The 15,768-nt window shown below is 42.8% G+C and overlaps 1 protein-coding gene across 5 annotated transcripts in view; it reads right to left on the minus strand.

The window, feature by feature from the left end:
- Positions 1-11,885: 11,885 nt before the first annotated feature.
- Positions 11,886-15,768, minus strand: part of ttll7 (tubulin tyrosine ligase-like family, member 7) — a 67,475-nt gene continuing 63,592 nt past the window's right edge. For 3 of the 5 annotated variants that reach the window (XM_085774452.1, XM_085774456.1, XM_085774451.1), the window contains 2 exons: positions 13,440-13,544; positions 11,886-12,592 (listed from right to left, as the gene is read on the minus strand). In XM_085774452.1, coding sequence (XP_085630578.1) covers positions 13,462-13,544 — 83 coding nt within the window. In that variant the 3' untranslated portion in view covers positions 11,886-12,592; positions 13,440-13,461. The remainder of the gene's footprint in view (positions 12,593-13,439; positions 13,545-15,768) is intronic. The other 2 variants (XM_085774454.1, XM_085774453.1) reach the window with 1 other exon arrangement.

Genomic DNA, 15,768 nt, shown 5'->3' on the forward strand with positions numbered 1-15,768 from the left:
AACTTACAGCTCCCGTGAGTCATTTGAGTATAAAATGTCCACTCATGAAACTTAAAGGTACAGTTCATTCTGATATGATTTAGTTCAAATATGCTAAAGTGCTAAATGCTAAAGTGTTTCTGAGTTTCATCCAAGCGTCTTCCGTTATGACATATCTCTTTATAATTTATCTACAATACAGGATACTATAATGTTTCTTCTGTGTCTTTAAGACTTTGGGTGGATGTCATTGATAAATTTTCTGGTGCAGCTTCTCAATGAACTCTAATGACGAACCACAGCTTTCCAACCCACCCTAGTTTATTTTTATTTATTTATTTTTTTCCATGCCTTCCTCCTACTCCCTTCGTGTTCCCCAGCTTGACTGACACTATGGAAGGTCAGCGACATACTCAGTTACATGATGCTTCATGTCAACACACAGACACACTCACAACATGACACATGGCAGTGGTCCTCTAACCGGTGGAAAATTCTGTCACCTCAAGGAAGGCGGATGCAGTGCAGTGCAGTGCAGTGGGACGTTGCCATGGTAGCAGCTAACATTTGGCCCGTCGGAGCTCAGCGAGGTCGTTAGAAGTTATCCGCTGCCTGGCTTAGAGTGATTCGTCTGCGGATTTAGGTGATTTGAACCCAAAGATGGAGATATACACTAGGCTTGTGACTGACAAGTTGATTTTTAAACATGACACACCAAAGTGGGTTTTTACACTCTGTCTGGCGCTGGCATCCGCACCAGGGTACTAGTTGTGCTTATTACTTGTGTATTGGCAGGTTTACTTCCCCCCAAAAAATCTTTTTCTCCCCATCTGCCTCTCGGTCTGTCTATCAGATAAAGCCAACAATTTGTCTGCGTCTTTCTCTGAGTCTTTTCTTTTCGTGCTTAAATAGTGAAACTAGTGCATTTGATCATTCCTGGGGATAAAAAGGAAAGAGGGGGATTGGAATTAATTATCCATCATTGCGTCGATTTGAAGAGCATGGTTCAAGGTTCAAGGCGGCTCTTTCTCTTTTGCTTTTCACCATCCATCACAGAGGTTTGAAGCCCCTGAAAACCTCAGATGATCTGTAACATTTAAATCTGCACGGGGGCCTTTGAAATTACTGTAAAGCAAAGGAATGCTTGGTTTAAAATCAAGATATTTTTTTTCTTCTGCTTTGCATGTTTTTTTCCTCTCGTTACACTCATTTGCATTTGAAATTCAGCAGTGCAGAGGAGATGTGCCTTCAGTGTCTACTACTCTCTGGTGCAGCCAGCTCAACAAACCAGTACGATTGCTTCCTGGGGCTGCAGAGCATGTGGTCCAAGTGTAAATATTCCTCCATAACAAAAGAGAACGGAAATTGTTTATTAATCCAGTCATTCATTCTTCAGTGACAGACTCACGGAACAAATCTGCACCTACAGCTGATGGAGGCTCTCCCAAACAGACCCAGGCTAAAAGTGTTCTCACACTCTCACACATTAACCGAGCATCCTGCCCATGTGACTTCCTGAACTGATTAGTAGATTCAAACACTTGTCACCTCCATTGTCTTCATTATCTCCTGCTACATGAATAGTATTTGAATATATTTATATACTTAGGGAGGGTCCATCCTCCCTCAATCCATTGTATCCTTTTTACTCAGGGTCTGGTAAGCAGAAGGTCCCAGGCATCCCTCTATCCAGCATCTCAAAGTGGGCAATATGAGGCTTCTCCTTGTTACCTAGGGTTATGAGTAGGGTTGCAAAATTCCCGGAATTTTCAAAGTTGGAAACTTTCCATGGGAATTTATGGGAATATATGGGAATAAACGGGAATAAATCCGAAATTTACCAAATTTAAGGTTGGCCCTTAACAGGGAACTTAAATATAGCTGGGGGAAATATATTGTAGCATAATCTTGGCTAAAACAACCAGATTTAATTCAAGTACACTTGAATATCTATATGCTATTCCTCAATCACATGGGGGGGCGTAGTAATATTTTACTCAACATTCATCATGTTTTTGTTATTCAGTAAAATAATTGATTGTTCATACAAGAATTAAAGTTGATAAAGTTCTACTCACAAATAAATCAGTTGAAATGTTTTTAATTGTATTATTTTTGCATGGATGTCTGTTTATGACAAAACAAAATATTTGCATTTATGTTTGGATATGATACAGTTTGTTTAAATTACCCCCAATTTCCAGTTAATTCCCATAAATTCCCAATAATTCCCATAAATTCCCATAATTCCCAAGGAAAGTTTCCAATTTGGAATATTTCTAAAATTCCCCAGTTTAACTTCCCATGGAAAGTTTCTGGAAATATTCTGGAAATTTACTGGAAATGTTCGAGCCTTTTGCAACCCTAGTTATGAGTTTGGGTCTTCTTGTTGGTTTGTCCACAGTAAGATAAATATTTCACCACTGTTTGACGTGTTGTATTTGCACTAGTAGTCACAAAGGTTTTAGTGAGTCACCGATGTAAAATATGCAGCTTGTGCCAAAACTGTTGTTAGTCCATCAGTTTTAATTACAAGTTTCAGTTTGCGTGACAGTTCATTTGAAGGCGGAAAAATACCTAGTGTCCATTACATCTGTAATTATCAGAGCCACTCTGCTCTAGGGTTGTTGCGTGTTGAAGTTCCAGCTCAAAAGAAATTATACTGGCAGATGTATTGAGCATCCTTTGATGACGGAGTTGAAAAGTATGAAAAGTTAAAGAGGAGCTGTTACTAACAGTGGTTTCATTTGTTGGGGCTGTGAAAGTCTGTATCAGTGTGGTCCAAGTATATTTTTGAATAGACCCCAACAGCAGGGCTAGACCTATAATCAATCATAATTCCACTATTGGTCAGCCGAATGTCACATGACTGAGTTTGAATTGGCTGTTTCAAAATGCAGGCTTGGTGCATTTGTTGCTGTCACTTTGTATTGCCCACAGCAGTATTTATTATCCTCAAGTTCAAAAGCTAACAGGCCTTTATTAGTAATTTCCTCTGTTTGATATGTGCAGCCTTATTTTGATCTGCTACTATTAAAGTGTCTGTATTATGTGTTGATTCAACACCTCCTTTAACAAATCCAGACTGAAAACACTGTAATGTTTCAGAAAATGGCAAGCCTTTATATGTTTTATTACTGTGCTTCACTAAGCATATTCTCTCTCTATTTCCTGATGCTTGTATTTGAAATGGTTACAGGAAGTATTGTGTTTGTGTCAACATGTATTACTAACTTTAACACGGCTTAGGAGATCAGCTGAAAACAAAGCTTTGGCTAATTACATGATGTATCAAATGGAATAAGATTAAAAAGGTCTTTTTAAAGACTGCCTCACTTATTTGAAGCACAGACAATGTCTTTGTTTGAAGTCCTGGATAAATAGTATGTTACATTATATAAGCTTCTTATCTAATCTAATCTTTAGCCATGCTGAATGTTTTATAAGTTGACCACATGTGTCAATAATAAAGTATCTTATAGCTATCAAATAGTTGTATGAGTAGAAATTAAAGTTGCCCAAAACTTAAATGCATGGGAAGTGCAAGTACATCCTATTGTAATTGTTCTAAAATACAGACCTTGAGTCATTTTGTATAGTTACTCTCCGCGACCGGTCACAGAATGAAAAGAAAATCACCAAGCAACTAAAACAAAACAAAATCTTATGTGTGATTGACATAACACTGCTACATATGGATAGTTTCTCCACGGCTTTATGTAATTGTGTTGAACTTTTTGGCGTTCGACGTGCATGCTGTTTCGTAGTGATAATGTCAGTTAGCGTCGCCGTGACATCAGGTTCAAGCGTGAAGCTGCACAAGCTGAGAGATGCAGACACACCAGCAGACTGAGAAGCCAATTATTTTCCAGTTTCAGAGGCTGTGAGAATGCTCCACTAATTATTGAAAACTGAGCTTGTTCAGTTGCTGAAAAGCTGCAGATACTCTAGGACAATTTGCTCCCATTGAGCACCTAGGCTAATTAACGTCAGACTCATATTTGAAAGAAAGTTTGTTTTTTAGTCATCCATTTTCATAAGCTACTTTGATGTACCACCTTTACTTCAAAAGTATGTTGAGTAGCGGTGACATACAGTACGTAGGTTTCGCCGTTGCTTACCGAGAGGAAACTTGGAGAGATCTCGAGCGGTGACCTTGAGAGTTTTGGATTGAACTCAATGGCATTCGTGAGCAGTGGGAGAAAAAATAACTCTTTTTTGTGAGGCACTCTGGGATATTTACCAGACCAGACATGTTTGTCTTCACTTTACTAGAGTGGACCTGAACACCCGAAGGATCAACGGAGAAAGGTCATTAACACCAGTGACCTGTGTCCGGCTTATTGTTGCAGGATAATGGCAGGAACAAAATGGAACTGGGGAGCTGTAACAAAGACAGACAGACATGTGAAGTGGAGTCGGAAAGGAAAAAGGGGATTGCAGACGTAGGAGGGGAAAAAGCTTGCAGCTTTAAGAGGTTGGCAGGGTCACAGTTTTTAAAATTCTTCCTATTTTGAAAAAGATGAGGTCAGAGTTATGGCTGTTTAAGCCATCTGAGAGGAGTTTTCAAAATGGCTGCTGGCTCCAGAGACTGAGCTGTGGTTTTTGTCGAGGGTTTCTCCAGTTTCCTGCGTGCAGGGGCTGCATGCAGATCGGCCAGAGATCTGTCCCTGTGAATCATCAAGGTTAAAGTGGAGATTGGGAATGAGTAGTTGGCAGCAGTGAGACACGGAGCTAGAAAAATGACCAACGCTCAACATCAGAGAGTGATGCATCTATTATCCTCAAATCTTCATTGTGTCCACATTTTATATAATACCTCATCAATTATATGTGTCATCCTTTTGTCTTTCTTTCCTTTTGACATCATAGTAGACAATTTAGCAAGAGACAGTGAAGTGGATTCACTGTACGTCTATTAAATAGACAGGGAAATCACCGCAAATCACCTTTCTCCATACAAATCTCATGTTGAGTCCCTTCGCTTGGCACGAGGTTGATCCGCACGATTTGCAGTTTTCAGAAATGCAAATACAAGGTCAGCATCCTCATTGCACAAAAGGAATATCAAACACCTCGGGAATGAAATGGAGATAAAGGAAAACACCTATAGGAGTGACACTGACTGGGCCAAGATGCGCTCCCCGTGAAACAAAGCTCTTAAAAAGAGGAGGGCGTGTTTAAATTACACGAGTGGGCAGCACGTTGAGAGCGTGGGCGTACTGTACCTCTGCTCCGTCAAAAGCCTGGGGAATGAGCGAGAACAGAGGGAAGTAACGGTGTCGAGATTATGGAGAGATCTGTGAGAGAACAGGGGAGGGGACCGTAGATTGATAACGGAGGGCTGAGGAAGCGGGAAACAAACAGTTGTGAAACGAGACACTGAGAAAGACTTTGAGTAGGTGAGGATGAGGCCTGGTTGGCAGAGCCCCCAGTCAAACCAGCTGTTCCCCCTAACGCCGACGCTCAGCAGTAGACTAATAGGCAGAGTGAGTCAGTGGCTGTGTCTCCTGTCTCCCAGGCTGCCTGGAGGGGCTGTATTGATAATATTCCAGCCTGCAAGGCTCAATCCATCCCCTGGGGCGCTCAGCAGCAAGTGGATGAAGAGTCCCCGGACGGTCTTTTGGCTCCACAGCTAGACACTGCAGCAGAGGAAGAGATCTGAACACACTACCGTAGTAAGGCAGGTACATCCATGCACATCTACACACACACACACACGCATGCAAAACACAGCCACACTGCCCACATGCCTCCCCCCCCCCCTCCCCACACACACACACACCTCATTTATTCTCATTTTGAGTCTCCCCTCTCACACTCGCTGCAGAGTGAGGGGCAGAGAGCAATGATCACAGAGGAAGGCGAAGAGATGTACGAGGGGAGGAGATGGAGAGACGGCGGTGGGGGGGGAAAAAGGAGAGGAGAGAGAATGACAGCCGACGCCGAGGATCGTCCTCCTCTCTTCTCTCCCATCAGAAGTGCTAATCCAGCCAGTGGAGGTGCGGACCAGCGCTCACACCTGCCTGCCTCTCTCCATCTTGTTAGGGCGCCAGATGGGAGAGAAAGTGACTTCCTGCTGTACTTCCACCACAGGGCGCGTTCCGTCACATTAATACCTTTACTGCTCGGCTCCATTTGTTACACACACTCAAGACACACACTCAGGGGGAGCCCGGGGCTGTGAATGATGGCCATATGCAGAACTGTGCTCATCTATAACCCCCTGTGGCTGGAACAAAGTACAGTAGACTCCTTGAGTGCTGAAACCCAAGGTTAACATTTGGGAAGTGGTGCAGTGCAGTTTGATTTCAGCGGCTCGCCCAAGCACTAGCTCCAGCCGGGGTCGACGGGTTCATAAAGGTTAGCGGAGTGGGTTTACATGCAGAAGGCCACTGCTTTGAATTGATATGTTTGAGAGAGAGGGAGAGTGTGTGTGTGTGTGTGTGGAAATCCGACAGTGAAGGTGAACAAAGTAACTCGCTGCAACTATGAGATGTCACGTGACCACTCTACGGCCAACAGCGGCCACTGGTCACTGCGCAGCTCGCCGGAGCGTGGTGGTGGGTGATATGTGAATGTGTGAGAACGCAGAGCTGGAAAAGCATGCATGCTCAGCACAATCCTTCCCCTGATAAATAGAGCAAAAGAAAAAAGCAAGATAGCTGATGGGTGGATCAAAGGAGAAAACACTGTGCAGGACTCACACTCACACTCACACACGCTCGCCAGGCCAACGCCAGCTTACCATTAAAATTCAAACAGGGCAAACCAAGGGTAGGGAGACTGATGCACAATGATTGTTGTAGTGGCGTGCTTGTACGCATGTGTATTTGGCCATGAAACAAAAATAATGAAAGATTATCCTCTTCCATTACACAAGATGCAACGTGTCCACATTAGTTGGTTGATTTATGTTGCCTTTTGTGCTTGTTGAAGAAAGAAATACCCGGTGACCTCTTGATAAATAAACATGAATCACCTTGAATCAGTTCTATTCTGTGTGTGTGTGTGTGTGTGTGTGTGTGCGTGCGTGCACAAACTTAAGTCAGTGGGATCAGTGCTGTTACCACAGTTGAGGTGAGCTTTAGGTCGAGATCTCAACACTAAAATGTTTCATTCACCTTTTTTGACCATGAAATGTTTTGTAATTCTAATATTTGTACCTTTGACTTCAACCAAAACAAAAAGTAGAAAAACAAATCTAAAAAGACAAATTCAACAAGACTTTGACAAAAAAAACATTTTTATTATTGATTAAATATTTTGACTGTGACATGTTACATTCAGACATGTTTTCTAAAAAAACAAACATACTCAGCTTCAATTACACCAAAATAAAAAAAATTTTAAAATTCAAAGCTTTTTATTAAGTTGGAGAATGAATTCCATGTCAATCAACGACCACATTAAATCAGCTGAGTCCTTAAACTCTAAACATGACTATTTGAAAAGAAAGCAGTGAGAGGCAAGCATTTGACAGCAAGGTCAAAGTTATGGTTGCATTCAATAAATGAAATATTGATTAACCTGTATTAACCTGTTTTGTAATTTTACTGCTAATTCTGTTTGGTTGTGAGCAGTCGGACACAGTCGCTCCGAAACCTGTTTAAACTACACCATCATGTGCACCCAAAGTCAGTTGAAACAGTTAAAGAGCAAATTGGCCCATTGCCATAATCCCTATAGTCATAGCAGTAGGTTCGTTACCTTTAATTGTCGGTGCAAGCTATTTTTAGAACGGCGGAGCAGAGCCGCGAGCTGTTCAGAGCTACGCTACGAAGGCTCATGGGATTTTTTGCTTTCCCTCATCGAACTCATCAAATACACAATCCAACAACTCCACAACGCTCTGGTGGACAAGTTGTGACCTGCACATTCACCACGCTATGAGATAATAACGTAATGTTACGAGTCAGAGTTGTTTTAGAGGGAAATTCATGCAAAACCGCTGCTGCGTGTTGCCTTCAGGGACAGTTTTTCAGCAAGCAGTCTCTGCATTTACCTCTAAACCAACTCCGTCTCGTAACGTTACGTTATTATCCCATAGCGTGGTGATTGTACAGGTCACAACTTGTCCACCAGAGCGTTTTGGAGTTGTTGGATTGTGTATTTGATGAGTTTGATGAGGGAAACCAAGAAATCCCACTAGCGTCCGTAGCTCTGAGCAGCTCGTGGCTCAGCTCAACACGAAAAGAAACAGCACTGAAGAAAAGTACTCTAAAGCTCTGCACCACAGCAACATCACCACAGTGCGCTGTAGTGGATCTTGACACTTTTATCATGTATACTAAACTTAATGTCAAATTTTAAAGGTATGTATGTATACTGACTGTTCAGTCCATCATTTAGTAACTACAGTGATGGGATGTGTCAGGATCGGTGTGACACAGCTCAGCAGGCCACGCTCATTGATTGATCACATCATACGCCGCATCACTTGCTGGCGATAAATCAGAGCTCGGCTTGGAACGTGGAAAAAGTCAAGGCGAGTAGCGAGGAAACCTTGCACCGTCCTACGAGTATAATTCAAATCAAATATGGCCACTGTGCATGGCGATGTGTACTCGAAGCGTTTTACACCGCATGTAAAAAATTTTATGTATCAATGAAAACTTTGCTCAGAAGCGGCAGATGTGTCGCACAGAGAACAGAGACACATGTACAGTAAATAACCTGAGCCACTGGGACAAGCTGACTGAAGACCAGCCAGGCGCCTCGGTGTTTATCTGTTGGTTTATGTGTCAGTTACAGGCAGGACCCCTGCTGAGACCAAACATGGTGTAAATGAGGCACCACAGATAATGTTTTGCAGCGGGTGTCATTGACTGTGTCCCCTCGGAGAATACACATAAAACACACAAACACACGAATGTCAGGACGGCAGACGCAGGTGTGAGGCCCGAAAAACTAATAAAACACAGCGGTGAACATATGTGAGCATGCTACACACACATACAGCGCGGTCCGTGCCGCCATTACACACACAGTGGGTAGGAGAGATACATAATCCACACACACACACACACACACACACACACACACACACACACACATACCTTTTCATACGCATGCAGGCTGTACACGGGCAATATTTGTCTGATAAGAAAGGTCACTTTTGTCATTTGAAAGCACACAAACCACTACAGACTCCTCTATTAAAGCTTCAGCTGAAAGGAAAAGGAGGGCAGCCGTGCCTCTGGACACCTCACTCAGGCAGTCATAATTACAGAACAAATCGCACTGCTCTTTTCCCTCCGTGTCATTTGAAATAGTGGATTATGTGAAAAAAAAAAGCTGATTTTTGAAGCTTGGCCATCTGTGTTTTGCACAAGACCAAGTGTGTAGGTGTGTGTGTGTGTGCTTCCTTATCTCATCTGAACCAACCACCTTTCACACAGCTCCCAGTTGGGTTTTTTTTTTTTTTTTTACTCTCCAAGCCAGAGAGGGTCGGCTTAGGGCCATGAAACTGGGTCATCTGGGTGTTGGTTAAAGAAGAGGGGGGGAAAAAAAGGCTGGACACTGGCTGCAGAGCTGCCTGGATCACGTACAGGTAGAGAGAAAGCAATCGGTGGGATGGCGGGCGAGAGGGGAGTGACAATTGGAAAGGTCAGGACATAACAGCGCAGCCCTGTTGCCGGGGGAGATATTTTTGGACAGAGTGCCGAGGTCGCAGCGCCAGACTGTCAGCCTTCCGCCGCCGCTTTCGTCTGGTTTGCAGGGGCCACGGTCCAAAGGCGAAGGCCGGAGAGCCTCAAGGTCACGGCCTGCACCTCTTCTGCTGACAGAGAGGAGGGTGGAGGGGTCACGAGGACCCCGAACGCAGCCAGCGTCTAAATAAAAACCGCCTCTGTTCTTGTTGTGCGTATATACACACATCAGTGCAGGGTGCCTTTCGGGTCAAGATGGAACAAGACGGGGCTGCTGGGGACGCACTCTCATTTCTGAGGCGAGTGACAGGTCAGGAGTTTCACCTGTCCACAGGGGCCTCTGCTGTGAAATGCGATATCACTCCGAGGTTGACCCAGATAGCATTAGAGCCGCTCAAGTAATGGATATCAGGTGGACAGGAAGTTTTAGAACGCATTAGCACTGAATGTTTACAATTGTGATTGATTTTATTAGTTTCACAGCTCCTAACGCCACTTGTTATGCCTCACGTAATTAACTGTGATTCTACCAGAGATTGAGGTTCCCATTCAAACAGCAACATGATGAATTATAATCACTGTCTGGCATTTCTGCAGAGAGAAATGAGAACACCTGGAAATCACTGTAGTCGTAATCAACCAAAAAATGTTCTGTTCTGCCCATTTTATACCATATTTAATCATTTCTTCAATACAATTCTTCTTATAATCATAAAATCGCGTAGTTTTTCTCTGAGTGGTTCAGGCAAAAATATCAAGAGTGTTTGGTTCAGTTCCACTTGCGGAGTTTTGTTGCACGTTGTATTTTTGCTTTTCAAGTACCGCAACAAAACACAGGCAAACTTAACTTAAGCTGTAGTTGTGTTTTGTCTGGCCCTCTGCTTCATGTATCCTTTTTCCTCTGTCCCTGTATTTTTGTATTTGTTTTTCACTCAATATCAAGGCAGTCATTGTGTCGTCAGAAGGTAAACAGAGAACAAATTACAACAAAATTGTCAATTTAAAAACAGTTTGCTGTGCAAAAGAAAGAAAAGAAAACAGACAAGGAACAACTGATTTCTAAAAACAAACAACAAGAAAACATTGTGTGTTTGTTTAAACATTTTTATTGCTATGTAAAATTAAAAATCTCATACCTCGGATGAAAAAGTACTACTCTTAAATAACACAAATAAAATCAGGCAAAATAAAAAATATTTGGCATTGTGAATTGATGTTCAGTGTGGGGAAATTCAAAGAGAGCAGATTTAGCACAGCATTGCTGCTACACTTATTAGTCAAAACTGATGTTATAAAATGGACACTGTACTTTACTGTACAGTCTGTTGACAAACTACCTTCTTTAAAAGTTTAGTCAATGTATCGTCTGACGTGGTAGTACACAGAGCCAAGTAAACTACTAAACATACAACACTGCGTTTCTCCCTACTGACATTAAATACTGTATTTAACTGAGGTCTTAACAGTAGTTTCATGACAAACTGACCTTAAATAAAAGCCAACTGAACACATGAAGTAGATGCGCTGATAATTGGCACATCCAGTAATTCCCTGGCACTTGAACCTACGGTGCAGTGGGAAAAAAGGCTGCAGCCGCTCGTCCCAGCCAAACATTCATCGTGCTGCACAATCTCTAAGCGACGCAACACATCCCTATTATCCTCAACACATCCGGGCTCGAGAAAACAAATTGAAAAGTGAAGTGTCTTCTTCTTCTGAGAGCAGCCGTTACAAAGACACAATAATTAATGACAACACAGAACTTCAAGTATTATTCCAAACGCAGCTCCTCTGTCTAACCACTACATCTGGGAAAGGGACTAAAATCTAGGCATGCAAACACTACTATATTGTGCACCCACTTTTCTCTTTCTGTGACAATCTGCAAAGTGCATATATTAGGAACTGGGTGCTCTGGGAGGCTCGGGTTTGGCTCCTGTGGCATCAAAGTCAGCTCGTTCTCTAAGAGGCAAAGAGTCTTGGCTTTACTACATTGACATTCTAAACATTGTGTTGCTTAATAATAGTGTTGCACTTAATATCACACAGGTATAACATGAAGCATTAGCATTCAAAAGTTAAAACATTTTGAGTTCTCTGGGCACCTCCTCTCTGCTGTTGAACCTGAAAAAAACTAGAACGTAAAAGTGACAGTTAAAACATTTAGAAACATAAAGCATCTGGTATAAGTTATGAAATAAATTAAATGTAAAATACATAAATAAAAATGACTGATTACAGCCAGCAAAAATAAGCTTTTTGTTTTTCTTTTTTACATCCACTTTCTCAAACAAGGGATAGCTTTATTGATATCATTCCATATCTGCATTTTTGCATCAGCATTCACTGCATTCATGGAATACCTTACAAAATAAATAAGTACATAAATAAATAATCCTTGCATTGTTTAGTAATTGTTATTCTTTCCTTTTACAGTACCATGACTTGTAACTGTACAGTGAGTAGGTATAATACAGCAATTACAATGAGAGAGAGGATGAACCCGTCGTCTGGTCTTACTGGGGCTAAAGGGGGGGGGGTCCCGGTTCGGGTGGTCTGCTGGTCTGAGCAGGGCCGAACTAAACTAAACTGAACGTGGCCCCTTTAACAATCCCAAGTCATCCGGCCTTCCTTTGTTGATCTTCCACGAGTGGATTTGGCCGAGGGTGCAGCTCCATCCTGTGTCCAGAGCTGAGCTGCCCCCCCCCCCCAAAAAAAAAAAATTCAGTTCCATACCGGGATTGCTGAGATTGGAGTTTGGCTGGGTAAGAGTCAGGGGGGGAGGGGGGGGGAGCTGAGGTCAAAAGGCGAGGTGTCAGAAGCCAGGGTTGCCACGGTGACCTCAGAAGTGGCCCATCCTGGCGGCAAAAAGGCTGCGGGAGCGTGGCATGGCCGAGGAGATGCGGCCAAAGCTGGACGAAGGCCACTTCATGATGAACTGGGAGGTCACTGGCAGCAGATACCTGGACAGACGGACAAGAGCGAGGGACGGAGGGATTAGGGGAAAGGATGAACATAATGAGAGGATTAGATATGCAAAGGTCATAATTTAGAGGTCAGGACACATTAGTGCTTGGGACCGAGACCAAATATCATCCACTTTTCATATATTGATTCTACCACTTACGTCCATCTTCATTTGCACATTTCAATTTTTATTAAAGGGCTGATGATTTGAAGACATTACGACATCACCTTCCCCTTGAAAATGAGGAAAGAAATGTAAATTGGAGGCTTAAATTGTGAGATCCATATCACCAGGTGTACTTTGTGTTGGGCTACAACTAAATCATTTTCACAATTGATTAATCATTATCAATCATAATTCAACTGATTAATTTATGTTCATAAATCAGAACAAAAGCCTATTATCATTCAAGGTGGCATTTTTTAAATGTCTTGCTTTGTCAGTCCAAAACCCAAATATACTGAATTTACTGTCATGTGGGACAAAAAGAAAAAAGCATCAAAATCTCATCCTGTATTTGAAAAGCCGGACATGACAAATGTTTCTCACTGATGCTTTAGGCATTACAGAATTATTTGTTTATCACAATAATCTGCAGTTTAGTTTCTGACGATTAGTCGATGCAGCTCTTATTGTGTAATATGCCAAATCTAAAATCCCATACACACAGTGCTTTTCGTTACTGTCCTGTTTAATTAGGTCATGTGCAATATTTATGTATCTTCTCATAGAGTCATAAATTATGGACCTCATACTGAGAAAAGTAAATCTTTTTTTTTTTCTGAACTGAATCTTTAACTTTGACCATTAAAGTTTTGGTATCATGAACAGAAAGTCCTCACCTATCATTCCGCGGCATTGACGTCAGAACCTTTCTAAGACTTTTCTATGACACCTTCCACCGAGACAGAGCAGTGAGGCAGCTCCTGCTAACAGCGTTCCAGTACCTGAGAATGAGACCAGCGTCAGGTTGAGATAGAGTCAGGAGGGGCTGAGCCCTGCTCCCATCTTCCTTTAGTTACTGGAAATGAGTCAGATATGGTTTGTAAGAGCAATGTCAGATGAGATGATCAAATCCTGGACAAAGTTAACTGGAGGTTATGCAAATGTTGGGGGGTATCGTTCAGAAGACAATGAGACAGGAGTTAGGTTGAATTCTTCCACACTGATCAGTTGGAAGAATAACTTACACTCATGCGGTTTTGCAACGCACTTTGTCATTTTGTGATATAATACATTACGTGACCTTAATGCCACATCCGCAGCGAGGATCTTTAGCTAATAAAAACTACATCTAATACTCGTTTAGTTAAACAAGTTCAGTGGTCAAAAGAAATACTCCCTGCGGAGGCGTTTAAGACGTGACAATCTAATCAAAAGAGAGCCACTGGGGCAGAGGATTACAGAGTGAGGAAATAATATCTTCTTTAAAGCTGGTGCACAGATAACACACTTTTTCTCTGACAGCTCTCTTTCTTTGTAGAATAGCTCTTGGACAAATTAGTTGAGCGGTTTCTTCTAAAGTCGACTGGAAAGGGGCAGGAGAAAAAAAAAAAAGTGTCGCTGAGGGCGTCCACTTCAGCGCAGTCCCAAACCCAGGAGAGTTGAGGAAGATTCAAATTAACTTAATTCAGTCCAACGAGTGTCCTTGAAACGGCTTCAAGTGGGCCGAAGGTATCCCTCCAGCGCATCTGCTTCGACTGTGTCTGGACTCGGGGAACGAGGGCTCAGTCCAGCGCTTTCTCTTAAATTCCTCCACTCAGACCCTGGAGAGGAGGGTGTGGGATGTGCTCTGCTTCCAGCCTTTCACATTTTGTTTCTGTTAGGTAGCTGTTTTAGAAGTGACATTTAGTGATTTCATACCATGATTTTCTGTCACCCTCTGATTCATTTCTGCTTTACTTCTCATGTTTTATATTCTCCTCACTCGACACCTTATATTCCATCTCCCTTCGCTATGAGATTCACTGTAGATCCATTGGGATCCTGTTCATGGATTTGCGGTGTGATTTCTCCTCCATTTCCATGAGATTTTCTCAGAAAACCCAGAGCCCAGGCGTGGAAATAGCAGTCAAAAAAAAAAGAAAAAAAGAGAGAAAGAAAATCAAATATTGAACATTCATTGGGGGCCGAGTGTGTGTTCTTCAGGGCTCCTCTGTTATTCACTTTGAGAATATTCTGCTGGTAGAAAGAATCACGGTGGTAGTAGTAGTGGCGAGGAGTGGGGTGTGGGGGCTTCTCACGTCCGTGCGGCCGCTGTCTCTGCAGGCTATATTTAATTGGAGCCTCATTCTGCATCTTCCAGGTTCGTCCTCCTTTTGATCATAAAGACGGTCTTGGCAACAACGTGCCTGCCTGAAAGCCAGAGGGAGGCTTCTTCATGCACTTGTGCTCTGCTTGAATCCATCAGTTGACAGGGAGACAGAAGGATATTCTCCTGCTTACATGCAAAGCTACAATCTACCACTGTTCGTACTGACAGGCCGTCCACACCACTCCTAAGTCCTCCATCGAGATGCAACTGCCACAGCGAGTTAGGAGGAGGCCAGACAAAACAAAATAGCACAAGTAAGGACGGAGGGGAAAGACTGCCATGATAGCTGACGCAATCATAAACCAAGAGGTACAAAGAGGCTTGAAGGTTATCTGCAGCCCACATTCAGCTCAACACCCCAATTAACCCTAATTACTGCCACACTTTTCAGACAGATGAAAGTTAATAAAATCTGAAACTTTTGTCATCATGGGGAAATTGTCTTTGGGTAGTGACAGTAATTCCAGGCTTTAACAAGAAAGTCATTAGCGGAGCTATTTGGCGACTTCCTCTCATCTGCCCACACAGACTGAAGGACTTTTCTAAGACCCATGAGGCTGTTGACACACCTGATCAGGCCACTTTACACTGGAAGGATGCTTGAACAAGAGCGGGCAGGTGTGGTCAACAATGGAGACCCCGGAGACCTCCTCTAACAGTCCCACTTTGACGTGTGCCACAGGCTGCCAAGAGAGGCTGCGCCAGAGTATCTTATATGTGTGTGTGTGTGTGTGTACAGTACATGCACAAGATACTGTGTGTAGATGTTGGATTCCAGCATATATGATCTACAATTTCAATGTGAGAGATGGTTGAAGTAGTCAGACCACAGGGGTCTGCCAAAACCGGGCTTCCAT

Source organism: Trachurus japonicus, chromosome 4 (genome assembly GCF_045865225.1).
Source record: "Trachurus japonicus isolate A0001 chromosome 4, Traja_1.0".
Taxonomy (NCBI): domain Eukaryota; kingdom Metazoa; phylum Chordata; class Actinopteri; order Carangiformes; family Carangidae; genus Trachurus; species Trachurus japonicus.